The sequence below is a fragment of the Embiotoca jacksoni genome, unplaced genomic scaffold (genome assembly GCF_022577435.1).
Source record: "Embiotoca jacksoni isolate LCO1_2020_lvr unplaced genomic scaffold, fEmbJac1.0.p SCAF_2, whole genome shotgun sequence".
Taxonomy (NCBI): domain Eukaryota; kingdom Metazoa; phylum Chordata; class Actinopteri; family Embiotocidae; genus Embiotoca; species Embiotoca jacksoni.
Window position 1 is genome coordinate 11455353 of NW_027185340.1, and position 27537 is coordinate 11482889.

The following is a 27537-nucleotide window of genomic DNA, read 5'->3' on the forward strand; positions in this document are numbered from 1 at the left end:
ACCCCTTCCCCTCGGCCACCTTGAGAACAAAACAACAAAAAAATCTATTTACAGCTGAAAGCTTCTGCGAGACAATTTCTGTAGTAGTGCTTTCCATATGTTTTCCAAGGGTTAGTTTAAGGTACAGTTGTGCAAAAGAAAAATACAATTAGTTTGAGACCGTTTACAGCAATGCTCCATGTCAAACTATATTATCTATCATCACACAACAATTTTTGTCACTTTAAGGAGCCTTTTCAGTGTTCACTTTACTTTCTCATTGCTACTACACAATCCTGCAATCAGGGAGAGAGATGGAGAGGGAGCGGGAGGGGGAGAGGAGAGGAGGGGATCGGGTTTCTCTGCCGCTCTGTACCCTAATCCTGGATTTGGAAACGGGATGAGAAGAACGCAGGTAAGTACAAACACAAGCAATAACAGCACTGACATGGAATTGGTAGGTGGGGGATGAGCGGCTCTATAGGAAATAGGGGATCTTATAGGTCGAGAGGGGGTGGTTAGTTGTAGGTGGGTGGGATATAAATACCTGCAGTAGACAGGGGCAGAAAAATGCTGAGGGCATGACAGACACTGACTTCCCTGCATCTATTATAGTGTAAAAAGACAGGGCGATGCATTGAGGAGGCCTTAATGAGAGAAACCTCTGCAGTTGAGAAACGCATATCAGCAAGCATTGCAGTGATTGGAGCTTGAACCTCAGGCTCCTCGCTATTCATCATCAAGAGGCTTGGTTAGGGGTAGAGTTGTGCCTAAAACCGTGAACAGTTCTGCCTGAAGTGCTGACATCCTTTTCTCTTTGAGAAAAAAAAAAAAGTAACCTATCACAGCTTTTGCATATTCCCAAGCGACTAAAGGGAGACGAATGCTTGACTGAGCAAGAGAAAAGGACAAGTCAAGAAGACAAAAGACGAGGTGAAAGGAGACTAGACGCAGCCCGAAGGAGACAGGGCAGAACAAGAGAAGGCCAAGGAAGACAAGACGAAAGACAAAAGCCAAGACAAAGTAAGACAAGGCATAACCAGTCACAAGGAAGGAAGGCAAGGAAACAGATTTCAAGAGGGCGGATGAGAAAAAACAAGCAAAGCAACAATGGGAGACAAAAACAAATAAAGCAAGAGAAGGGGAAGTGAAGAAACCTGTTAAAGGATCTCGTTAACCTCCAGCGTACTTTTGGAACCATTCGAGAGAGCCGAGAGAAAAGATGGCATGTCAGGCATTTGGTGCTGACTCTTTCACCTCACTGGCAGGAGACTCACCCTTGCCAATCCTCATGCACCATGGGCCTACCAGTGACTGTCTGCCAACGACCGCTCACGCTCACAGCATGGTCTCTGCAGGTAAAGTGGGCTCAAAATATTATTTTGTAATGGTAAACAGATTCGCTTTTGTATATTTCTACTCCTTCTAGTGTGACCTCTGACCTACTTGTAATAATGTCTTATTATCATGAACCATAATCCACATGATGTTGTCATGATACTAATTCCCAGCTGCAGGAAGATACAACCACTTCAATATTCCACTTCAGCATAAGACTTTGCGATTGTGCCAGTTCCTGCTGTGATACAGTGTGCATGAACCTGTTCCAGAGGGATTTGCCTTCCATTGATTATACAGCAATACTGTGTACATGTAGGGCTACAAGTTGCTCCTCTCGACCTATAATTGACCCAACTGTTTTTTGGACTGTGCACTAATAGTACCTTATCAAGGCACAGTTGTATTCTCAGGCGATTTGGAGGATAATTTGAATTAGAAAATACATTTATTCAAATCCAATCCAAATTATGTAAATGTGTCTAATCAGCTAGTTTGGCCCAGCTGTCTCTACTCAGAGGATAATTGCATTGAGGATATGTTATCAGTATGACAAACTCTGAAGAGGTCTTTTTCTTGGTGGAGCATTGTGGGGGAAACTTCCTGGAGGTTTTAGTGCCTGCTGATTGTCACAGCTTTGAATAGACAGGATTAGATCATGCAGAACATTAATCATACATAGCGGCCGGGTAAACATATCTAGTTAAAATGTGAATTTTCTTCACTCAGACCAGTTGTGGCATTTTAAGGCCGTTGCTAAGCCGCGACATGTTGACCTGTCTTGTCTTCTAGTGAGACGGTGACTGACATTAAATATGGTCATAGAAAACAAGCAAAATTCACAAATGTGGCAGGATTGTCAACAATGATAGTGTTTTTGTTGATGTTTAAGACTGCCTCATAAGCCTTTGTTAAATCCCTCTGATACATCATCAGTGTTACTTTACCTTCTCAGATTGCATCTTAACAATACCAGTAAACATTCATTAGAGCTTGGAGTGAACGCCAAGCTGAATAAAAACATAAATAATGATGTAATTAGCAGAGGATACTATCTTTTTACTTTAGCTTGCCAGCTAAAACAATTTGCATTATATTTCTGACCAGAAAAGTTAAACAGGGCTTTCAGTGCAAAGGTATAATGTATGTGAGAAGATGCGCATCCCTGAGAACCTACTTACTATGAAGTCATATTTAAATATCTTATTCCAACACATACAAGAGCTGTCAGAAGTTTTGCTTTTTTTAAATATAAGTTTTTAAAAGTGTGTAACAGTTTATTGAACACTGCATTCAAAGCTGACCTGTGCTAAGATCAGATCCTAACTTAAACATCTCTCCAGTTTTCTGTTGTCTGTTCTCTGCTCAGACTGTAACCACGTTTGTCTCCGTCAGTGTCGTCTGGGCTGTCCCTGGGTCAGCCCTCCAAGCGCTCCCACATGCACCTGTCCACTTCCTCCCTCAGCAATGCTCTTGGCAATGGCCCCCCGAGCTTACATTACCCCGTCACCCCTTGTCACTACAGCAACCAGCAGGCCACCTATGGCATGATGGCAGGTGAGTGTGAGTGGTGGGAGAATTTGTGACAACTAAGAGAGAAAAGGTGTGTTGAATCTAGTAGTGAAACAATGAGCAGGTTCATCAGTTAGTTAGTTGATGTATAAATATATATAAATATATATATAATATATAATATAACATATTATATATACATTTATTTCAGTGCTTTTTACAGTGTCAGACAGTTCTGATACAGGGCTAACCTGTTGTACAAAGGGTTCAAAGGGTGTTGTGGACAAGAACCTATCCCAGCTGGTAAACCATGGGCAGATCACCAATCAGTCAGAGGGCGGAAAGACAGGTGACCAACGATTCACACCTGTGGCCAATTTATAGTCCCCAAATATCACCACCAATTAACCTAACATGCATGACCGCAGAGGGGAGGTGGGGCACCCATAGAAAACCTATGGAGGCAGAGAGACAACATGTAAGTTGTGCGTCTTTTTGCTGTGAGGCAACAGGGTGAACCACAACACCACTCTGCCATCCACTCCAAAAAAACATATTCCTCATAAATGCTGTGAAGAAAATAAGTGGGAGGAGCTGTAGGGGCAGATATGGTATGTAGTATTTCTGAAAACTGAAAAGGTATGATTTGTCAATTCAGTGCACTGCTGATGCAGCATGTAAATCTTCTCAAACACGCCCACACACACACACACACATGCACGCAGAGCAAGAGAATATGCACCAAATCTGCATTCTGGCACTGCACGACAACATTTGAAATAACTTGTCTGAAAAATTGTCTGGTTCTCTGTAATTTAAACTGCCTTATAATCACAGTGAGACATGAAGCATATAAGGTCAACTGGGAGGATATATAATATATGAAGAAAAAATAAATTAATCATATTCAGTAAAATTTTCAAATTAGTTTGATTTTTTTTTTTTTTTCTTTTAACGATGGAATTTCTGAGTGTCCCTAAACACCTCTTTTGGATTCAACCACAATTTGGACTTGCTGCATATTCTGCTCTCTGTCGTTAACCCTCCCATTGTCACAAACGTCAGTGGTTACAACTTTTGGTCCAGCAGTTTTGTGGCGCTGGAGAGGTGCCAGCTTTTTGGCACCTGCACCAGTCTTTTTTCAGTGGAAATGCATAGAACTAGATCTAGATAAAACACCAGCACTGTATTGGTGGAAAAAGTGCCAAAGTGTCATGTGTGGATACATCAGTTGAGTCAGACTCTTGTTTGGGTTTGAGGCAGCCAATCAGATATCTCATTGGAGAGTCACACTGAAAAAGCGTAACGCATGCTGATTATGCTCATATTACAATGCCGTCCTCACAGAGATGGTTATCAGGGATATTAATGATGATTACTCTGCAGACAGCGACAATAACACTACACAGTAATGATGATGGTGATTACGATAACAACAGCCTCTCTCTTTCTCTCTTTCCCTCTTTCCCTGTGTAGCACAGGAAATGCTCTCTGCCAGTATTTCTCAGACTCGTATCCTGCAGACCTGTGGTGTCCCTCACCCTAACATGGTGAGTGCTGCAAACCCATTGCAAGGTAAAGATCAGCTACGCATGCACGCGCACACACACACACACACACACACACACACACACACACACGTGCGCACGCACGCTCATTTCCTCTCCTTGCCTGCAGTTAAAGCCCAGTAAATTGAGCAGAAAATGTGCTTTTTTCCCTTTAATTTAAAATCTGCTACCAGTTCAAATCTATTTTAGCCTTGATTACCTCACTCAAGCTCTTTAGCACAATTGTCACAGAGGGCGAGCCACTTGCTTGGCCTCCTGTCTGGAGGGCAGAGTTGAAAACATGTCAGGAGTAATGGTACTTGTGGTGCACTAGTTTCAAGTGTACCTGACAAAAACTGTTTATCATATTGAACATTCCAGTTAGGTGAGGTTAATGACAATTAATATTAACTGCAAGTCATAACAGAAAAAACTAAAAGAAAAGAAGGACGTCCCTCAACTTGTATTGATAATAGGCTCTTTCCTCAAACTCCGCAGCTTTCATAAGTGATGCTAAAAAACACGTTCTTTCCAACCAAACAGTTCTGGGGACTTTGACTATTTCGTTCAGATCCGAACTAAACTGAACTAACTAAACACCACAATAACAAATAAACAAAGTGATCAAGACCAGGGACTCCTGTATTCTCGGGGGGGGGGGGGGGGGGGGGGGATTACTGCTTTTGTCAAAAAATTCTGGTGGTTTTGAAAAGAGTGATATAACAGCTTCAGTTTCCCCGTAAGAAAGCGCTGTCTGAAACACCACCATCATTTACATCTCTGTAGTTCCTCTTGTGCTGTGAAAGTACCTACCCTGAAGTAGGAGGTATAAAAGTCCCCAAAAATTGGGGTTTCTGGAACTTAAATGATTCTTAGTTCCCACAGTGCAGAGGCAAAAAATAAATAAAAATGGGGAACTTCCTCCAACACTTCTTTGAACTATGAAAACGTTTTTTCTGGTCCAAAAGCGCCTTATCTGACAACATTACCATTTCACAGACCGAAAGAAACACTCAGACTTATCCAACAAATAAAACTCTATCAGACAGCATGTCCTGCATACCGATTCTTTCAATAAAAAAAATGAAGACAAAAAGAAAGGCTAAAGATATAAACAACTTTTGAAGGTCTTAAGTAGATAAAAATAATGAAACCTTTGATGATTTTCTTTGTTAAACAAAGAATGACACAATCATCAGCAAGTACAGATCAAAAAGAATGTGACCTAAAATGAATCTCGGGGCCACAGAACAATTAAGATTTTCTAGAGGAAATATAATAGTTTCTTTTTACACCAAAGACTTTAGACCCGTTTTTCTAAATGGGGTGACAAAATTGTATCATCCAAGGTGTCAAAGGCTGTGCTGAAACACATTGGGATTAAATTAAACAGGTGCCCACTCTCATTACAACCAGGAGGTAATTTGTCACTTTAATGATCTCACTTTTCTCCACTGTTAAATGATCAAATAGGAGGCTGAAAGCACCACAAATTTAACTGTCAGTCAGCTTGTTTCAGACCAGTGTGCAGCTTTTGTCTGCAACCTGAGAAAAGACTGGGAAAAGGTATGTGGGAAGCAAAATTTTCAGGACAAAAGGATTCAGTTTTGCTTGAATTAAGGGCAGCATTAACAATTAGATGATTGACAGACCACTTCATTTAAAAAAAGCGACCTGACATATTTAGGAGGCATATGAAGCGAGCTTGTGGTGGAGCTGATGTGAGCGATCACCTCTGATGAATCACAAAATGGGAGCCGTTCTTAAAGTGCTCAACAGCAGCAGGGTATTTAAGATGAGAGGGCAGCAACAGACTTAATATAATTAAACAGAACTCTGTAATAATGGAGCTGAGGACTGAGAAAAATATGACTTTCATTTTTTAAAGCTGCACTTATCCATTTGTATATCAACAATGGATTAAATGATTAAGTGTAATGTTAAAGGTGTCACCTTACAAACCCAGAGTAAATGATCAACTCTGCAGTTCCCCTCAGTTCATCTCCTTTACCTCAACAGCCTCATTTTCAGCTGCAGAAAGTAACTTTGTTCAGCAGCAGCACTCTAATTAGGCCTGGGTAATTAGCCAATATACTTTTAAGGCACCGATGAGATCACTTCAATTTGTAGCTACAGAAATACAGAAAATAACCTTGGTTACACTCCCCCTCTGTAAACTGCATACAAACTAAAGATTTATACCCTAACGTGCAATTTAATCTTATTTTTCTAAAAATAAAGTTCATAACATTGTCATTCAGGAACCAGTATCGAAGTTATGGGTGTTGGTATAAAAAACAAATGTTGATCGATACCCATCTCCATAGGTACATCCATAGTAACACTCCCTGCTGAGCAGCAAATAGCATATTTAACAACTAAAAGACCAGACTTTTTCCTTAGTGGCTGGTTTGACACCAAAACAGCATTAAAATGAAAGTGAGTGCGGAGCAACGGTTCCAAATGAATGCCGATATTGATTCCTATCTGCTGGATGTATCTGACTCTACGTTAGCCATAACGACTTTCTGCTTGATGAAAAGTCAATATTGTGGGTTTTAGGTTGCTCTGTGAGAAAAATACTTTTAATACAGCTTTGACGACAGCATCAAATCAGGGTGTTTGTTTGCTGTCTGTCGTTGCTCAGCGTAAAGCTCTTGATGCTGCTACACTCTTTGGATTGTGAACATGGGTAGCAGCTGGAAAGTCCATGTCCATGTACACAAAGGCTTGTGAGGTGCTTTCACAAAGCCCGTAAGCCCGCATGTGTTATGATCGGGGCTTGCTGCCCAGTCAGTCTCCACAGCACACGACTGCTGCAACATAGCTGCAGGTGAAGCTCCTCGGGGAACATGAGTGCAGGCATCACAGAGACAAGGAAGGTCTTTTCTCTTCCACCAGCTCAGTTGGGAGAACTGGATGCTTTCCGCTGAATCATTCAAGCACTATTGTTGTTCTCAAGGGGGGGGTAAAGAGTTTAACCAAAATCCTGTCTCGCCTATAATAAAAAAAAACTGCAAGGTGCACGGCTAATGTGCACAGAGCACTCGTACTTTTCTGATGTTGATTGTAAGACAGGTGCCTTTGCCAATTAAGCTCTAAGGAAAGGGATATATAAACTAAAGGCTTTTACCACAAAGGCACACATGTACTGAACCTGTAGCCTTAAGAAGCAATTTTAAGAGCGAGAGAGACAGAGAGAGAGAGACAGACAGACAGAGAGAGAGAGAGACAGACAGACACACAGAGAGAGAAAGAGAGAGAGGACCTCCTACGTCTCCCTGACACCTCCAGTACAAGAGGAACTACTGATGCATACAATTTTGGTGTAGAATCTGCCACATTGCTCTCCAGCTGGTGTATAGACTCAACTGAACAATGAAAGGAGACTGTGCTTTTATTCTCTCTGCTTTTCAAACTACCAGTTATTTCATACAGGAGGCTTGTGGGAGCCGTTACAGCGAATCCAATGAAGCTCCGCTGTCGCTGTTGTCAGGCAGCATTTAGATAGATCAGAGCTTCTGTAGAAGCTTCTGTTCCAGTGTGTCAACACAGGTTTCATTGTAAAGATAACGCGGTGTCCTACATATGCTCAATTTACATAAGGTAAGGAGCTGTAGGGTTGCAGCTCACACTTATTGGATGTGTACAAAAATATACGATGCAGTGCTCTGAGCAAAGTCGACAAAGCGAATGGAGTCCTGTTGATTAAAAAAAAAAAATTGCATGAGTGTTGATGAGTTGAGCTTCTGTGTCCCTCTTGTATTCAGCCTACTCCTAATACACAGGGTGTGGGCTAAATTTTGAAGAAAGCTTGGATAACCACCGTCAATAACAAAACACAGTTCAACAGCACAAAAACTAAAAATTCTCACCTCTCTCAACCCTGCGGAAATTGCCTTGACAAAACAAGGACAAATGTAATATTCATTAAAGGAAGATTTATTGCAAGACTGTATTAGTTTTAAGGAGTAGATGTGCCTAATAAACTGTCTACTGAGTCCACGTTCACTATTAGGGAAGTTTGTCCCGCCTAGTATCTGATAAATATGTCCCATAATTAGAAAACCAATTAATTGAGATTAAGCAAGGCATGCTCATTATCTCCCGACTCGCTGCATCTACTGCATGCACGGCAGTTTGCACCGCAACCCCTCTAACACAAGAGGGGAGTGTTTCAGTATTGATCACTAGTCAGCAATATTGATGGTATTAACAGCGCACAGTCTTCATGGCAGAGATTGGAGTGGCATCATCATTGGTTTTACATTACAGACAAAGTGTTGCCAAATGTCTGGTCTTATATGATGAATAGGATACATTTGCAGTACATATATGTTCATTGACATATGTTTTCGCTGCAGCTGTGCAGAGTGGTGACGCAAATGGCGGCATCACATTCCCTTTATAATTAGTCATCCGCCCATATGGGAACTCTTGGCAGTCATCTGTCATTAATGACGAGCAGCCGGAGTTACCAGCTCCACATCATCCAACCACTTTACAGCCACCTGTGGAAATAATGAATCATCTTAAAAAAAAAAAAATCAAGGTTAAATCCTGCAGCATGTTCAATGATTGCGCGTCGTTGATTTCCGCTGAAGAGAGACCAGAAAAGACGGGAGCTCAGCTTTGTGACAACTGAAGGATGAGATTCTGTTAAATTAGGGGTAACTGTAATGTGTAGTGTCAAGTGACGGGGAAAAGAATGCAAGCCTCTGAAAACACATTCAACTCTTTTGAGCATTTATGCCACACGCACACACATCTCACTGTTTTGAATCAGGAAATGGAACTGGCTCAGGTGTCATCACGTCAACCCGGTGTGGAGCGACAAAAAAAAAAGGTTTTCTTCCATACGACATAAATCTGTCCAAACACCGCAGTGTTAGTGCCCGTCTTTCCACCTCTCTGTAAAAGGTAGCAATGATGGCATCCTCCATTTCACTAAGCGCCACAAGGTGTTTGACAAGAATAGGAAAATACAAATAATTAAGGGGAAGAACCCTCATTTCAGAAAGGGATTTATATACTTTCAAACATAACATCACACTGGCTAGCATGGAAAATTGATAAGCAAACATAATATTAGCTTCCTTACTACCAGTTGTAGTAATTTGCCCTCTTCCTCTGGCTGTCTTTCTCTAGGGTCTCTTACTCCTTGTTTGTACAAGTTTCCGGATCATGGCCTAAGTAATGGTTCTTGTGCAATAAGCCACAGTTTCTCCTCACTGCCCTCATCCCTCCTCTCAACTGATGAGGCCCCTGGGGGCCCCACTACAGAGATGAAAACGGATGCCAAAAGGAAGAGCTTGCGCGATCCGGAGGATGCTCCTGCCATGGATTCCCCACAGATACGAGAACTAGAAATGTTTGCAAATGACTTTAAAATACGCCGGATCAAACTCGGTAAGTACGTTTGCCCTGTAAATATAACTTGAAATGTTCTCACTGTTCAACGCCGCCGACGAGATGCCCTACCACAAATGTTGTTGTGTTTGCAAACCCCGAGCCTCTTGTCTTCTCTTTGTGAGTATTCTACAAAGTATTTCTATTTCTGCTTCATTCTGACCTGCAGGCTACACTCAGACTAATGTGGGCGAGGCACTTGCTGCAGTGCACGGCTCAGAGTTCAGCCAGACCACGATCTGCCGCTTTGAAAATTTGCAGCTGAGCTTCAAGAACGCCTGCAAACTCAAGGCAATTCTGTCTAAATGGCTGGACGAAGCCGAGCTGGCCGGTGGTGAGTCACACTCGTCCACTCCACTCCACCAACCCCCATTTAGAGGATTTATTTAAGCCTCATGTTTATCTGATGTCAGTAAGGTAAAAAACCAGCACTTTTGATTTAGTGTCATAGCAGCTTTTGAAAACTACTCTACTGTCTACTCTATAGTCATGCTATTTTCACATGATTATTAAGATCTAACAGGGACTTGTACGTCATCTGGGATGATGGTACCCAAGCTTTTTGCCCTATAACCTTTTAAAATAAACTAGCATCTACTTGTGACTCCCCATTGCATTATGCATACATCAGTAAACTGTTCGCAGCTCCAGCCTTTTAGAGGCCTGAAGAGGTAAAACCAGGGTCAGATTGGGAAGTATAACCCTAACCCACTGACTCCCTAACCCTGAGCCCATGTTTCCCCAGCATGTGCATTGCAATATCAGGCTATTTATAGCACTCATAACTAAATGCACAATTTGATTTTGAAACCACAACTTTATGTTGCTGTTATTTAATAGGTCAGAAAAATAGGTCGTAAATCAATGAATTGGAGACACTAGGAGGCACAATTCACTTTATAAATTTGACACAGCCAAAGGGAGACACCTTCTCCCCTCCCCCCAATCAGATGGACTGTTCCAACATCAAGTGGGCAGCTACCTTTGTTGGGCCTGCTCGTCCAGAGTTGTGTACACCTGGCAAGATACACATCTGTTGGAAAATGTAGCCTATCTACCCGCTCACTTTATTTCTGGAGGTCTATGAATGTAATCGTTTTAACAGCTCATAATTTGAGCCATTTTGACTTGAGAATGTGAATTTCGTACATTTTTATAAAGACCTAAAGTGAAATATTAGTGGGTGCACGGCAACAATTTGTTCTGCCCAGAAAGGCTTGCATCTTCTCCTAACACTCAGTATGACACTTAAAATCAAAGTTTGACAGGAATCAAACTTTTTTTGATAAACTTTGACATTTTCAAGTTGACACCCCACATTCATCCATCTCCATTTAAAAACCTAATTTTAGTAGGCTATAGCTAGGCTATCTGAAATCCTAAATTTACAAAGATATTGTTATACAATTTTGATAATGATATTAACAACGAAACCATGTAGGTTAAAGACCAATCGAAGAAATGCTACCGAGCCTAATAAAACACTGATGATCCTAAATGTTTAAAACTATTTGCTTCAGATTACTTATCTTTATTGATGAATCTGACAAATAAGTCGTTTTTAATTATATAGTACATTTGCCGATCTGAGCCTGTTGAAAACTGTCCAGTAATCTTGTGACACCTGAGTGAAGCAAAACCTCTGGCAAGGAACTATGAAGGTCTCAAAAATGTTATGTAAGAAGTTTTTTGACAGTTGAGATATTTTTTTTATTTATTTAAAAATGTGCTGCTGACATTTACACCAAAGGTCACGGTCATATGATGATACTTGATCTGGCAATTAATCAGACATTAAGTCAATCAAAGGCCCAGAGGAGCTTCAGATTATATTAGAATCTGCCAGAAATAATAAGTGTTTCTTTACTGCTGTGGTGCTCAAGATGTGTTTTTATGCCCTAACTGACAACCACAGGTATTCTAAAGTAACACGTTCTTTGACTTTCCTGCAGCCTTGTACAACGATAAAATAGGAATGAATGAGCGGAAGAGAAAAAGGAGAACAACCATCAGGTGTGTACTTTCAGGATCAACCATAAGAAAAAAAAATACAGTACCATTCTACACATTTAGTCTTATGGGGTTTTCCTTTCTTCTCTGTCCCTTGTTTCACTCTGCAGCCTCGGAGCTAAGGAGGCCCTGGAGTGCAGCTTTGTGGAGAAAAGTAAGCCATCCTCTCAGGAAATAGCCCGGATAGCCAAAGGCCTCCATCTGGAGAAAGAGGTGGTCAGAGTCTGGTTCTGTAACAGACGCCAAAGGGAGAAACGGGTGAAGACGAGCCTCAACCTCAGCTCCTGTCTGACCAAAATCAGCCCAAACTGCATAGCACAGATGAGTAAACCACACAGACCGATGACGTAAGGTTTAGATTGAGAGTGTGCATCCTCTATTCTGATGGAGGCTCCTTCAGTCAGTGAACATCTGTTAATTCTAAATGAAGTATCGTCTGACTGAATTTTACTCGACAGGAAACAGAAAAACCTAGGAATAAAAATCTCAACTCATCCTGCACAGCTGCTCACTGACTTAACATTCAGATGAGAATTTATATTAGCCTGGCAAATAAAATGAAGCACTAGCAATTTTTCTATAAAAAAAACGTGTCATTGTCAGCAGCAAATGTCTGTTTAATTTGCACAGACATTTCTGATTGCAGTTCTTAATGCCATTTGTATGTTATTTTCGTATTTACTTGAGAAGAAACGTTTCTCTTCTGTATTTTAATCCCACTGTGTCCCAGAAAAACTCTGCTCGTAAAAAAAGTTTGTCAAAAAGCAACTCTGGCAATATTAATTTTTTGTTGTTGTTCTCAGTTGAAACTGTGAAGATAACATTTTTTCATTAACTGTATATGGACTGCTGGCTTGATGCTGCAGCTGCCGGTCCTGACATTTAAATGTAGTGAGTCTTAGCCGTGCCTTGTTTCCTATATGAACGCTGAAAGTGTATTAAACACACAGACCAAATATAATTTAATCCATCAGCACCAGAGTGCAGACGAGTGGCAGTAAGGATCAGCTCTGTGCCTTTCTGAAAACAGTCATTAGCAACACTGTCCTTGACTTTGTTCTTTTTTTCTTCACCGCGAGAAAGTGGAAATTTATTGTTGATGAAATGAAGTGCTCTACATTTACATCTGCATGTAACAGCAGGACTCTTTTGCTCTTATGTAGTCGTACGTGTGTTTGTGACTAGAGCCGCTGCCTCTGTCCTCTTCTTAATTCACTGTCCCTGTCTCATGAAAAATGTTTTATTTAAATGTGTAGCTGTAGTCAAAACGGTAATATATTTAAAGTTTCACAACAACCTATTTATTGGAGAGCTAATATATTGTGTGCAACCTCTTCGATTTATGGTCTGAAGTCAGGGGTACGTGAAACTTTTTGACAGCAAATGGATCTGTGGTTTGCTCTTTCCCCGGTGTAAGATAGATTTAATTTGTCATATTTGTTGATGTTTTGCTCTCGTTGCCGCCTTGACAACATGTCACAAAGAAGAACATCAGCCATCACGGCTCTGACCTGCTTGGGATGACTGATGTGAAACGTCTTAATAAAGAGAAGGAACAAACTAAAACAGAGCGTCTGACCTTATATCATACCTGGAAGAGCCAGGAAATGATTGAATTACTGAAAATATGTGTCATATAAGAATGTCAGATACTAAAGTGTTCTTGTTTAACTTGATTGAAATTATAAATATGGCAAAGATGTACTTGTTAGTACAAGCCTTTGCACTTGCTGGAAGAAATTGTGTTTTTTTTTTAGTTTCTAGGCTTTGAAAGGTTACATCTGTTCAGCTCATATGGGGCAAACAGTAAAATGTGTTTTATGAATAATGACATCTCTCATTTTTACTGTATACTACCCTGTGAATACATACATTCTAGGAGAGCAAGTCTGGCTGGGTGAACAGCACAGACTGTATAATTTATAAGGGCGTCGCTGGGAGATTCATAAAAACGGCGACAGGACACGTTAATTCAGAAACAAGCCGTTTTCACTGTGACTAATGTAAGGCTGTGTAACTGGAGCGCTCTCAAGGGGAATAAATGCAGCAGGGTAACCGAGTGCTGTCGCAGAGACACGGTACACTCGAGATGAAGCCGTAAGAAGCTTTTTAACCTCGTCTCAAAGATGCGTTGGCCTTCATGCCACTGCTCTTGAAGATAAACTTTTGTTTTGTTGTATGCAAATGTTAACCTGATACTATGTTGCTAAAAAAAAAAAAAAAAAGGGTCTGAGTTTATTCCAGTGTCTTTTGTTTAAAGGACCACACTGTTGATTTTACATGCTGCTTTCTTCTATTGACGACAGACAACATACACTTTACATTCTGCAAACATGGAGTCTTAGAAATGTTTGGAGGATTATTTGACCCTTTCAGCCATCTGTTGACTTCTATTCAGTTCTCTATGACGTGCACATGTATTAATATGTCTCTAAAACTTGCTCGATTCCCCAATGCTCATTGCTAATGCTGTTTCAATGCGGACTGATTTTAAAAGTCTGAGCAGCTTGACTCTGCAGTGATGACGCCACATTCACCGAATTGAATGCAGACTTGATATCTGAAGTGATGGATTAAAAATGTAAGTCCGACATTTATATGGAAATAAATGGAATATAAAATCTGTCTGGAGCGGGAGTAAAAATACATCTGCATTTTCTGCAGACATGGAAAATGTACCTAACTTGGTGCTTAAACTCATCATATGATCCTGAAAAGGGAAAACCATAATACATGATCAATAAATTGTACCTAAAGAAACTTTATTCCTTACAAAAGTCATAACCCTTTACAGAGTCACTTTGAGGGGAAACAAAAATGAGTATACATACACCTTTTAAAACGCGTAGAAATATCCTAAACATGGAACTGCACTCAAACAATCTCCAAAATCTGTTAACTCATTGATTCTGCTCACAATTACTACCGACCGGTATGAGGAAGAGGAACAGAGGATTTGCAAAAAGTCTTTGAATTATGAATGGTACATGTCAGACACATGCAAGAGTCAAACATTTTCAGTTTGTTTTTTTTGGCAATAGGAATCAATATAGAAACAAAAGGCGGGAGAGAGAAAGATAATATTTCTATGAGCAGATGTCGTCGTCACTCTCGTGAAGCCTCAAGCTGGCTGACATTAACAAATCAGCGCATAGAAAAGTCAGCTTCAGCTCTGGGGGAGAGGAGACAACGCCTAAATCGGTGTCATTTCAGCAAACACCTCCATCATCTGGTTGCTCTTGTCTTGTGTCTTACTGTTGTGAGCGAGGCAGCTTAAAATAACAAATGACAGTAACTGCACAGCAGCTGAAAGAGAAGAGGGACTGCAGGACCGGTGCCATCCCACAATCACGGAGTGAAACAAATCAAGTTTAATTAGTTAGTAGCATCAGACAATCGATTCAAAACTCTTTGATATGCCAGTCTTTCATTAGTCCTAATGTGTTTGATTAAGTTTAGTCTAAGTCTGTACAGCACTGCAACTTCAGTGGCGCTAATTAAATGGCAGCCAGTTTGCCCTCAGATCAATCTGTCTCGTCATATCATGCAAGTAAAGTGAAGGCTTCACCCTCGCCCGAAGGTATCGATGTCAGTTACACATTTCACATGCATATGTCCGTCTCCACTATGTATACCTAAAGATCTTAAAAACATGGTTATTAATTCGACATTTTCTTTACGTATGGTGAGGGTGATCAGTCGTGTGATGATGCATTTTCTCCCCCTCACCAGCATGGCAAAGAAGCCGTGTGTCTTATCTCTCATTTCCCAGGATGATAAGAGAAGCCAATAGAGGCAATTTACCCACAAAACATTGCAAAAGAGTCCAAAGAATGCCTTAACAAGGATGTGTTGCCACAAAGAAAGTGAATCAAATTCACCAGCGGCAACAAAGATAGCAGGTAAACAGTCCGAGCAGGAAAAATACAAGTTCCAACTGCTTATTTGACAACCCCAAAAGCTCCTTTGAATCACCATGTTTGCTAATTAGAACTCGCTGGAGAAAGATCATCTGTCTTCAGTCATGTAAAAGCTGAAAGGTTATCTGACTGAATCAAGATTGACCAAAACATCAGAAGGGAAAAGTCAATTCCAAGACCGCATATACACTTGTAGCCCTTATAGAGACAGATGGGTGGTAAACAACAGCGTAGCTGGTTTGTTATGTCAAGTGTCTATCGTTGCTCCACCTTCCAGTTGTGCTCTCTCCAGCAATAAATATTATTTTCGCATAAATAGATCAGATGTTGCGCCCGAATGATCTTTAAGGCAACCTGCAGAAGAATGTGAGAATATGTACGTGTTAATATACATCTGTCTGCCTGCACGCCTTTAAATGTATGTGTGTTGTTACACCTATAGTATCTGAACCATGACAAAACCAGTGTGTCTAACAGAGTCCGTATCCATCAGTATTAATGTTGCACTGGTTTGTGACACGAACATTAATACGACGAAGACAATTAGTCCACTCCCAGAGCTCGGAGTTGTCTCTCAATCTCGTCGTCAGAGATGGTGGCTTGTTTGGAGGAGGCGGCGGCGGCGCCGGGGGCGGTCTTCCCTGCAGCTGGAGCTCTCACCATCTGGAATCACACATGGGCAGAAAAGGTCCGTTAGCAGGACCCACCCACTTCAAACTCAGACCTGTTCCAATTTTATCGCAATTATTCTCAATTAAAATGGAGAGATATATATGTTACTGCCAATAATTTATACAGAATAAATAACGTGTGATCTCCATTTGAATTATTGAAGCTAACCGAACTTAAATGTGTCATTTAAACAAGTCTTTTTCCAGCATCAGTAATCCTGTAAAAGTTGTCAGAAAATAACTTTCTTTAATCTGTGCCTTCAAAGTGCGTGTTTTCAGGTTTGTTGGTTGATGATGAAATATTGTGGGTCTTCATAAATGGTGTTATACAAGTTATACAACATCTGGATACTCACCACCAAAAGGCATATTTAATGTACGTGTACCTAAATTCTCAGTCATCAAATTACTTTTGTAAAAACTGAAGCCATTTGCAGCCTTTGTTATTTTTCTCACATACACTCATTAAACATAGAATAGGAATAGTTCCAGTTAACATGAGTGAAACATATGGATGTTTATTTGCTTTTGTTAGGTTTTCCAAAGTAGTACAGTTTATGACTGCTCCTCCTTTCAGCTTTAGGCTTGACTGAAAAATTTATTGTATTGCTCTTTTAAGCACTTTTGCATGACATGAGATCATTCTGAGAACAATGTGTTCGGTGCTTTATTGTGATTTTGCAGGAAATAATGACCCCCCCCCCCTCCTAAAATCAAAGACAGTTTTGCAGATTTCCATTAAACCGCCTGTTTGTTCTCTCCAGCTGTGGGATTGTTTATTGGACAATTTGTGGGCTTCTGCTTTGCGTAGAGAGGTAATAACTCATAGAGCCCCCCAGGGGGAGCCAGATACACAGCAGACCGAAAACCTGCCATTTACAAGGAAAACTGCACGGAGCGAGAAGAGCTGAGGGCGAGCCCCACCATGTGGCAGCTGGAACACATTAACAGTTGAGTAAAAGCCATGTGGAGCACTTATTGTTCATCTTGCCAGGGGCTGTGTACTCCATTAAGACTAGTTACGTCTGTAAAATGAGAGTTAAAAACGAAAGGGTTTTAACCTACTGGAAAATAGTTCAATTCTTTTTTTTAACTTGCGCATTACACATGAGCTGAAAGTGTTTTCTAACACTAAGAAGTAGAAAGTTAAGGTTCTTAGGACGGATAACATCAGAGGTAGTTTGTCTCTGTCTCATTTTGAATTTCTTACCTTCCCTGAGATCTCAATGCCAATCTCATCCAGAACCTGGTTGACAATGTCCTGAGATTCCTCTTCATCGCCAGACTCGTCAAAGATCTCATCCAAAGTGTCGTTGACTGGAGGGATAAGGAGACACGGGGTGGGGGGAAGGACAGAAAAGTCGATTTGATTTTCAGGCACAGGTTTGGACTTCAGAGCGAGATAGCATTGGGCAAGAAAAGCTCTTTTCCATTCAAACTAGTAAACACTGCATGCGTGTTTCTGTCAACAACAACAACAAAATCACTTTGAAAAAGCAGATTGCGGCAGCCATCACTCCTCACACCCCTCCCATGAATTCTAACAGTCTGGTTTTTAGTAAGCCTGTAAATAGCAGAGCTGTGTGTGCATTATGTGTCCTTACTCATTTCCTCGGTCATGCCCATCTTCATGTTCTCCTTCTGGAAGTCCTGCATGGTCTTCAGTGTCTTCTGTGGATCCATCTTTTTATTCACTGCCTGCATTGTCTGTAGACGTAATTAAAAGGTTCAGAGAATTAGACTTGACTTTTGTAGCTGCTGCTGCTGAGGAGAAGCAACAGGTTGTAAGAGCTGCTTTTGAGGAAACCTCCTGTAATGAAGGAACTATAGGGATGCTTCTCCAGTAGATTAAACCCCTCAGTTTTTAATCAAATGGTAAAAAAATATTTTTTTTTTTTAAATAAAAGCTGAAGCGCATGACTGATTTTATATTATAGATTCCCCCAAGAAGCCAATTCCAGATACTTTCTCACAAGTCAACTGTTCCACAACAATATGAGTTTGGCTGAAAATTGGCACTAGAAAACCACAACAAATCCATTTACGCCATTAGGGATGAAAACAGTCCCCAAAAAACACAGTGTAACTCACAAATGACGCATCTCCTTCCTTCCTCTGAAAGTTTAGCGGAAACGTGGGCTACTTTCACAGCTGAGCCTGACAGCGCAGAAAAGACATGTCTTTGTCTCCACTGCATTGACAAACTTCTTTTCAGCCGGACTAATATATAGATTCCAACACTGCAGGAGAAAAGTGCGAAACTACTCCCAGAATAAACTGAATGAAAGCTGCGCGTGCGCATCAACAAACTTTGTGTGTGTTTAATGTTAAGCGATTAACACACACACCTCTTCGCACTCCATTAATTTGAAGCCTAATTACATTTGACCTGTCTGCGTTTGCTAAGTCGGACTCTGTACAGTACATCGCTCTCGGCCAATTATTACCTCTCACACTTCATTAACGACGACGCATGGACCGGACCCACGTTAATGCGTTAATTACAACACTTAGATATTGACATGCGTAAACACTGAAACCAGCTCGGGTGCAAAACAGAAACACATCTACCTTTTCTAAGACTGACGGAAATATAATGGATATCAAATGTCTAACGGCCGTTTAAGTGCGAATCAAAGTGTCGGCAACATACGTCGATGTCGAGGACATCTTCATTTTGTTTTGCTCCACATTAACAGTGCAGTCATCTCTGCTTTCAAACTGAAGTAAACTTGCCATCTCGACACTTCAAAATTTAAAAACCTGACCTCGGACCAGTTGCGTTGAACGGCAGCATCGAGGGTTTTACCTTGGCTGTGGAAGACATGGCACCGGCCATCTTCATTTGGGAGTTCATGACCTTTGTCTGCGTAGACATGGAGGTGACCTTGGAGCTGACAGCGTATGTACGGTTCTTCTGCTTCCTCAGCTGGACCAGCTGCTTGGCCAGAATCTTACACGCCTCCCGGTTACCGCTCTTTGCCATTTTCTTGATCTCCGCCTCCTGGAGAGGGAAACAAAGATATGAGCACGAGGTACACTTCCCCAGAAGACGCAACCGAGTGCGAGTGTGCACATAATATGGATGAAACTGTCCTGATTTCGGGTTGCATTGGACGGAATGGTGACAGAAAGCAGGGACAGTAAAAACCCCAATGGCTCCAAATCCTCAATCAGTCACACTGCATGTGACTGGAACAAATCCACTGAGGCTACCGAATGTGCTGGTGTCTCCTGGTTTCATGGGTCATCTGCCTCACAGTGCAAATAAGCATTTTATTCAGAAATAACGTTCCAATGTAAAAGCATACAAATTCAGACAACTACAAGGTGCAGGGCTGACCCGACCAAAATACCATGCTGCTGATTGGCTGTGGCAGAGCGGCGAGAATCCCCAGTTAATGATTGAAGAAGTGGCAGCAAGTCGCACCAATTTTCCACCTCTTTCAGCAATATGACAGGCTGAACCACGTCATACAGAGAGTCAGGAAGGATGGAGGATGGAGCTTTTTAAGCATCCATCGCTCTGTGTTAAATAGTGTCGTAGTCCATACTAACTTTGAGAGTGCACATCCCTTCTTCTTCTTCTTATATACTTAGTTAGCCCAGTTAACACGTTTTGCCCACTCAGCACATGAATGGTTTTGGTGGTATTGGCGAATTGTCAATGACAATGAAAACTATATATATATATATAAATGTGTTTATATTGATAAACAAACTGGGAGCCCCAGTAAGACTTGTAAATATAGACATGGTAAACACAGTCACCCGGATCAAATGGCAACTCGCTGGCAAGCAAATAGATGCTTTTAGCTTTGGTAAACATCAGGAAACACACGGAGCCAACGGGGATCCCGTGTGTGGGCGTGAACGTGTGCGAGTGTCCCCGGAGACGAGCGTGAAGCTCCGGGTTACGGTGAGCTAGCCGGGCATCTCAGCACCGTCGTGTCTTCGTTACTGTGTGCGCGCTGAAAGCCTCCTCTTCAGGAAATAACAATCAATTATTAATGTTTAGGCAGTGAAAAGCAGCAGGCTTTCCCCACTCAGCTCGGTGTCTGTCTCTTACGCACACAATCACAACAGGTGCAGTCGGTTCAGTCTGTATTTGCCTGCTTGTGTACAACTCAAATTAATGCCATGAAGGGGAAAAAAAAAAAAAAAGCAGAAAAAAGCAGAAAAGCAGACCTTCTGGGAAAACACAGTGCCAATAATAATAATAATAATAATGTCAGCTACAGTGCCGTCTGGAAAACTAAGAATGCATTAATGGGGAAAAGATAAAGATGGGACTACTGCTGACAGGAAGCTTATAATGTCTTATTTACTGCCATGTCAGAAAAGCATGAGGAGGTGGAGGAGGATGAGGAAGAAGAGGAGGTGGTGGTGGTGGGGGAGGGGCGGGAGGGGAGGGGGGGCAAATAGTGCTTTCCTCGACCTGAAGGAATGCAGCACACAACTGTGATGCTGTTCAGCTTTGCCTGGTTGGAAATGGGAATCTTAACGTTTTAATGAGGGCCCACAAGGCCAAAGATTTCTCTAAACAACAGATGCACAATGTGTTGCTAAAGCAGACGCAATGCAGCTTTATTGTCATGTGAATTTTACAGATTCTGCTACAAACGAATCGAGTGTTTTTAAAGGTTTTAGGGGGGGAAATGTCAGGCTGTTTGAAATCTTTTTGTCATGGATTAAAAATGATATAAAATCAGCTTAACGACCAAAATAAAAGAACTTCTTACTTCGAGGGAAGCTGCTAAGTCGAGTAGCTTAACATATATTAACACACACACACATATATATATATATATATATTTCACAGATATATGGGTAGATGCATATGTTGTCCAACACCAAAACTTTATTTACAAAACATAATGCAGAAAACTATGCTTGGGGTAATTTAGAAATGGTTCTATTTGTGTGTTTTTCTTATCTATAGTTATTAATAATGATTAAATTCGCAATGAAGTTCATCATGTCAGAGCACTGATGTCATTTAGTACAATAGAGTTTATGGGTAAACTGTTGAATATTTGACCTTTATTACATTTCTTTGTCAAAAGTGTTCGATAACTGCATTTTGGTAGATATATATATCGACATGCCTTTTTTACATTCTCTTTGTAATTTATTAAATTCTATAAAAAAAAATACATAAAAAAGGAACAGCTAGACTTTAAAAATACCTGAATTTTCAAGACACAACCTCTGCGCTCATGCCATTTATATGCAGTATGTGCATGTAAATGTAAAGGCTGAGTGTGAACATAAAGTGTGCATGGTGAGGTGGGGGGATGGGGGGAAGAGGGGGGGCATGCTTGTGCTAAACTGCACATACAGGTCATTTCCATTTCTTAGCCAACGTATCTTTTATTCAGAGAGTACAACAAAGCTTTTTCAAAACTAGACTAATTAGCGGAAAGCATTAATGAAGAATAATAAATGTGGTTCCCGAGGGATGTCATTATGTCCTGTATGATATTTACTTAATACAACTGAGAGGAGGACACAGTCAGCTTCTTTCATCTTTCAGGGAGGGGAAATGTTAACTGCGACTGTGTGTGTGTGTGCGTGCACGCGTGTGTGTGTGTGTGTGTGTGTGTGTGTGAGTGTGTGTGTGTGTGTTTGTGTGTGTGTGTTCGCTCACTTGCCTGAAGCAAAGCCACCATAACAGATCATTCTTGCCTATTCATTTAGACCCATTAGCCACTCAGGCTCAAATCCCAGCTCGTAGGTAGTGGATGTAACGATCATCTGGGGCTGTGACTGTGGGTGTTGCAGGGGGTCGGGGGGGTGATCAAGTTTTGATGCAATATGTAGAAATTTATAGAAAAGACCCGCCTTGCATACGGATGCATTTGTTCCCCTTACATGTTGCATGTATGTGTGTGTGTTAGTGTCTGTCTGTGTGTATTTGCTCCTACCATTTGTTTCTCTTGTTTCTCCAGCGCCGCTCTGTCCCTGGTGATTTGTCTCTGAGTGCCGCGCAGCTCCTTCGACTGTTCCTTGATTATGTCTTTGGAGAGAACAAAAAGGAAAGAAGATCAGTTTGTGACTTGGGAAGAGACACAGTGCTTGGACGTTCACTACACCGCACCGCAACCTTTCTGACATGCCAACATGTAATACACACTGAACTGATTTTATTACATATGCAAAACTTTGACTTTACGAGCCTGTTAAACACATCAGCAGTAGTTTAACAGAAGATTTCAGCTGAACACTTTGGCTTTAAGAAACTTTTCCCCTCGGTGTGTGCAGGCTGCGGAGGCCATCTCTATATTCAGGAGCTGACAACTGAACACAAAGGACACATAAAGACCAGCAGCATGAATGCAGGGAAACATCTTTTTTTCTGTTTTTTGTTTTTTTTTAAGGTGCAACAGATGCAGTGGTAAAAGAATTATTGAAAAATGTTTTGAATACGACTTAAAGAATTCATCCAATTCAGATATTACATTGCATTGCATTTCAAAAAGGGTAGGGTCAACACCAGCTGCACGGCTTTAGAAGAAATCTAAAACATGCTGCCAACTGTGGAATTACTTGGACAGCTCGAAACCGCCCACACAAACACCGAGTGGCATCAAGTGAGATAATGTGTGACCCTCAAGTCACACATTCATCCTTGGATTCTGAGTGAAAGATGACCCGAGCAATTAGTGTAACACACACACACACACACACACACACACACACACACACACACACACACACACACACACACAGCTTCAGGACCGAAGCAGATTGATCTGAATTGCTTTGTGACCCGAAGCGGATTGAGTCTAAATTCTGAGGCACTTTTAGGTGTTATGATTTACAGCTTTTTAAGCCAATTCAACTCTAAATGAATATTTAAACATCAAATAAAGTGAAGATTGAGGATTAATAAATGCATAAATTTAAGAAAAGAAAAAGCTGGTCATTCATTCTTATCTGTAGAGACAGACATTACAATTTTGCCTCAAAGGGCTTTAAAATCTACACTTTATACACTGCATTCTGTCCTTAGACCCTCAGATCAGATAGGAAATAAAATTCCCCCAAAAAACATTCGACAGGAAAAAAAAAGAAGAAGGAAAAACTCAACTTTGAAAGAATAAGAGAAAGGATCCCTTTTCCAGAACAGACAGATGTGCAAAGAAAAGTGTAGAGAATTATAGAAAAATTGACAGGGTTTTTAGAAGTAAGAGCTAACATTGTAAGAGCTGAAGATACATTTCTAAAGAATTGACTCGGTTCTATATCCAATGAGCTACTACGTAATAGGAAATATCACTTTTTGGAACAAATTAGACCACTGCCAGAAAAAAAAAAAGCTTATTGTTTCTAAAAAAAAAAGTAAATTAACTATGAACTCGGTGAAGACACGTCATAGCGCTGGACCACTTGTGAGAACGCTGCATGTACACGTATAAGGTGACGTGCCGCCAACGTCTCAAAGTGGGAGGGATATCGTCCTACAAATATGTGTGATCCGAGCACCCCCCCACCCCAATTTGCCAAATAACCAGGATCCACTTCATCCAACCCGACCCAGGGCAACGGCAAAAAAAAAAACAACAACACACTGCGTCCAGGGCGAGAGAGAGAGATGAGGAAAATTCACAACATGAGATGGGGACTGTAAAAAGTGACCGCTGAGGAGACCTGACGGTGGCGTGACAGGCAGCGGAGGTGAAGCAGCGCAGTAAGTACACTATGCAGATGATCAGCGATGGTGAAACTGGAATGACGACGATGGGAGGAGTAAGTAGTGCTGGGAAAAGACTTGCCTTTCACCGACAGAGCCTATTTTTAAACCCGCACATAAAAAAGCTGATATATTTTGATGTCATTCTCCAACAAAAAAAAATCAGATTCAGGTCCAGAAGAGGTGCTCCAGCCGTCGGGAGTCAAATTTAAAACAGAAAAATTTGATTCATCAATTTTGATAAAAGAGTGTGTGGTTTTCCATTTTGACCTTGCGAGGCTGATTATTTAGCCTGGAGGGGAAATACATTCAGATCGAAAGGCTTTTCAGAAATTTGACATTACTAAAATGAACAGACCCCAACTACTAATGATGTCATACTTTAACAGCCTTCACCTGCTTTACACAATTTTATGACACTGTCTGCAGTCAGTTTTTCCATAACACAGTAAGGCAGCTGCTTCACAGTCTCTCTATTGAAGTTCACAGTAATGTGTCTTGATCATGCAGCAAAATTGTGAGGTGGGGGGAGTATGGGTGGGGGGGTAGAGATCTTAATGAATACAAATCAGTGACCTGCCAGAATATATTTGACATTAAACCATGCATTCAACGTTAAGACCAACAATGTATAACAGCCGAGGCTGATGTTTGCCTTTTTCTGCTCAGTCATTGGAGAACAATCACTTCGCCTTCCACAGACACCCTCCACCTTTATAAACCCACGTCAACAGAGGATTTAAAGAGCGAACAACTACAACAACAACAAAAAAAAAAAACGTCCTTATATCATCATATATTACTGCTGAGGGTCAAACTGTAATCCTGGTTATGTACCAAAAAAAAAAGTAGCACGTTCACCAAAGCTACGTTAAGTTTGACGTCCGTCAGTAATGTGACTAGTGACTCGACCAGACTGAAAACAGGTCAAACAAGTTAACTTGGGGACAGATCATTTCAGCAGCCTGAGCGCCCGGGCTAAAAACAAGTTAGCTAGCTTTTCTTTTCTTTTTCTTTTTTTCTCCCCCACACAGAGCAAACTTACCATCGACAGTCTTCTTCTTGAAAAGGGAAGCCATGTCGCTGCTCTGTATCGACTTAAATACCAACTAAATAGGTCCTGTACTGGTATACTAGTGGGATTCCTGTCGATAGCACCGCCGTTTGGCCGTCACACCTGGGCGGTGGGTCAGTTTAGCAGCCTCTGTTTCCTGGTTGACTTTCTGTCGTCGGAGTTCCTCCCTCAGCTGACTGACTCAAAGGCACCACGTGACGTCACAGGGGGGGGGGGGGGGGACTCTCGTGGTGCCTTCACTGGTACTTCGTAAAATACACTATTATGATCAGAATTAGGTCTGGCACGTCAGAAACAAGTGAATCCCCCCCCCCCCCAAAAAATATGTGAACACATTTGTGTGTTAGCGTTAGAAACGTGCGTGTCTAAGGAAAGAGGAATCGCATCTGAAAGTCAGTGAGTGTTTTTCGACTCAGACAGCTATCTGTGCAGTACAGTAAGCCAACAAGGACAAACCAGATATAAGCCAGACAAAGCTCCCTTTACTGCCAGTGACTGCTTGAAAAATGTCCACACTATTTTTGTTAGAATTGTATTACATGGTTATTAGATCTTAAACCAAATGAATGCTGTTCTAATGGTTTATTTTATTCTACTATCCATCCTTTCAAAAAATTTAATATAATGCGGACTATTGCAATGGCAGTAGGCTAGTGAGAAAGAGGAACTACGAGAAGCCTTTTCAATAAATGTTAAAATTATCCAATATATCACTAAAAACTAAAGATTATAAGAAAAAAGAAAAGAAAAAGAAAACTGTCAGAACTGTCTTTTATTATTTCCTATCTGAGTAATCATCTGACAATTAAAAGACTTAAAACTTTTAATTGTAATCGAGTGTTTTTATATTGCTGTATTGGTACTTACTCAGAATAGGCTATTTCTTCCACGACTCATTGTTGGTTTCCAGTGAATTCATTCTCACAATATTATATGTTGTACCAGAGGGCAACATAATAGCAGGATAACTGTATTAATTGATACAAATACATTTCTTAGTTTTGCTTATTGATAAGACTAAGCAAGCAAATAAGGTCATGTCATTTCTAGTTTGTATGGATATCAGTTCTCACATTTAAAGATCAAACTAATTTCTCAGTGTTGTTTGCCTTTTTTTTATCTCTTCAACTGGGATTTTATGGTTTATGCATCTGGACATGTTAACTGTACATACACTGGTCAGAACACACAAATATGTAAACTATTGTAAGGAAACAATCCACAGACAGGGTTATTATAAAAAATATTTAAAAAAACGCCCCTACGGCTTCTTATATCATCATAAATTCTGCTCTCAATTTTATTCCCCCGAATAGAGTTATTCCATACACTCCAGATTATATTCATATATTCCTATTGTCTAATCTCATATTAATGCTGAGAGCAACTTTACGTGGGGTGGTTGGACTCTTGAACCATAACCAACTCAATTTCGTTCGAGCGTCTGTACCGGGGGTAGTGATGGGAGGTATGAGAGAAGATGTAAGGTGGGAGGGGATCTCATCCCAGAAATAGTGAGATGCCAAGTTATGGCTGGAGCAGAGGAGAGAGGGGTGACTTTGAGGCAAAGGAGAGGAGGATGGGTAGCCCTAAGCTCTTTCCTTTATCTCTAAGGAGGTGTGTGTGTGTGTGTGTGTGTGTGTGTGTGTGTGTGTGTGTGTGTGTGTGTGTGTGTGTGTGTGTGTGTGTGTGTGTGTGTGTGTGTGTGTGTACAGTTGCCTGTGTGCATCGGCATGTCGTCCTGAGGCGTTGTTCTTGTTAAGGTTATTAGGGAAGATGTTTGGTGCTAATCAGCGGAGGACTGCGGGGACCCCCACTAAACGGCCTCATCATCAGAGAGCTCCAGTGGTGATAAATCTAGCCCCAAGCACCAAGGGGGCCGTCTGGCAATAAGCCTGTATCTGTCTGTGATATCGTTGCTACAATGTAGCATCATGTAAATCAATACTTGGGGATCAAATTAGGAAATGATTTCTAACTCTCATAGGTATATTGGCATTTGATTAATCGTGCATTGTACTGGTCATTATGCGGTGAGGAGGCTTTAATTTTTAGTTTTATTCTGATGAAACACTAAGTTGAATCAATACAATTCCACATTATTGTTCTTAATGTTCATATCATACTGTAAGTTGGAGGTTTTTGAGAATCAATCACTGAACATCAAACCCACATTTTTCAAAAGTATTTCTAAAAACGTGTCCACATGAGCATCATATTTTGTGTTCATAAGTGCAAACACGAAAAACATGATGTGGAAAAAAGTGCTTTTCCTTTTTCTTTTTACAGTTTTTCTGCACCACTTTGTCCCCGTACTTTCTCTACTTTTTCATCTATCTATGCCGTTCTCTTCCTCCCAATGTGATCTAGCCCGGGGCAA

The 27537-nt window shown here is 41.0% G+C and overlaps 2 protein-coding genes across 2 annotated transcripts; one reads left to right on the forward strand and one right to left on the reverse strand.

Moving 5' to 3' along the window:
- Positions 1-578: 578 nt before the first annotated feature.
- On the forward strand, positions 579-13524 carry pou1f1 (POU class 1 homeobox 1). The gene is made up of 7 exons (XM_069154542.1): positions 579-1337; positions 2713-2874; positions 4306-4404; positions 9525-9785; positions 9955-10119; positions 11738-11798; positions 11906-13524. Exons 1-7 carry the CDS (start codon positions 1202-1204, stop codon positions 12144-12146), a joined length of 1125 nt encoding a protein of 374 aa, XP_069010643.1. The 5' UTR covers positions 579-1201; the 3' UTR covers positions 12147-13524.
- Positions 13525-14536: 1012 nt separating this feature from the next.
- Positions 14537-25328, reverse strand: chmp2ba (charged multivesicular body protein 2Ba). Its single transcript, XM_069154544.1, has 6 exons — positions 25128-25328; positions 22314-22405; positions 19196-19390; positions 17991-18093; positions 17597-17703; positions 14537-16378 (listed from the first exon to the last, which is right to left on the reverse strand). The coding sequence occupies exons 1-6, from the start codon at positions 25159-25161 to the stop codon at positions 16259-16261; spliced, it is 651 nt and encodes a 216-aa protein (XP_069010645.1). The 5' UTR covers positions 25162-25328; the 3' UTR covers positions 14537-16258.
- Between the last annotated feature and the right edge of the window lie 2209 nt (positions 25329-27537).

Coding starts and splice junctions, on each gene's coding strand:
- chmp2ba (XM_069154544.1), bottom strand. CDS start 25,161: ATGGCTTCCCTTTTCAAGAAGAAGACTGTCGATG. Junction 22,406..25,127: donor CAAGAAGAAGACTGTCGATG/GTAAGTTTGCTC, acceptor TTCTCTCCAAAG/ACATAATCAAGGAACAGTCG. Junction 16,379..17,596: donor GCATTGAGATCTCAGGGAAG/GTAAGAAATTCA, acceptor GTGTGATTCCAG/ATGGTGAGAGCTCCAGCTGC.
- pou1f1 (XM_069154542.1), top strand. CDS start 1,202: ATGGCATGTCAGGCATTTGGTGCTGACTCTTTCACCTCACTGGCAGGA. Junction 4,405..9,524: donor TGCTGCAAACCCATTGCAAG/GTAAAGATCAGC, acceptor GTCTTTCTCTAG/GGTCTCTTACTCCTTGTTTG. Junction 11,799..11,905: donor AAAAGGAGAACAACCATCAG/GTGTGTACTTTC, acceptor TTCACTCTGCAG/CCTCGGAGCTAAGGAGGCCC.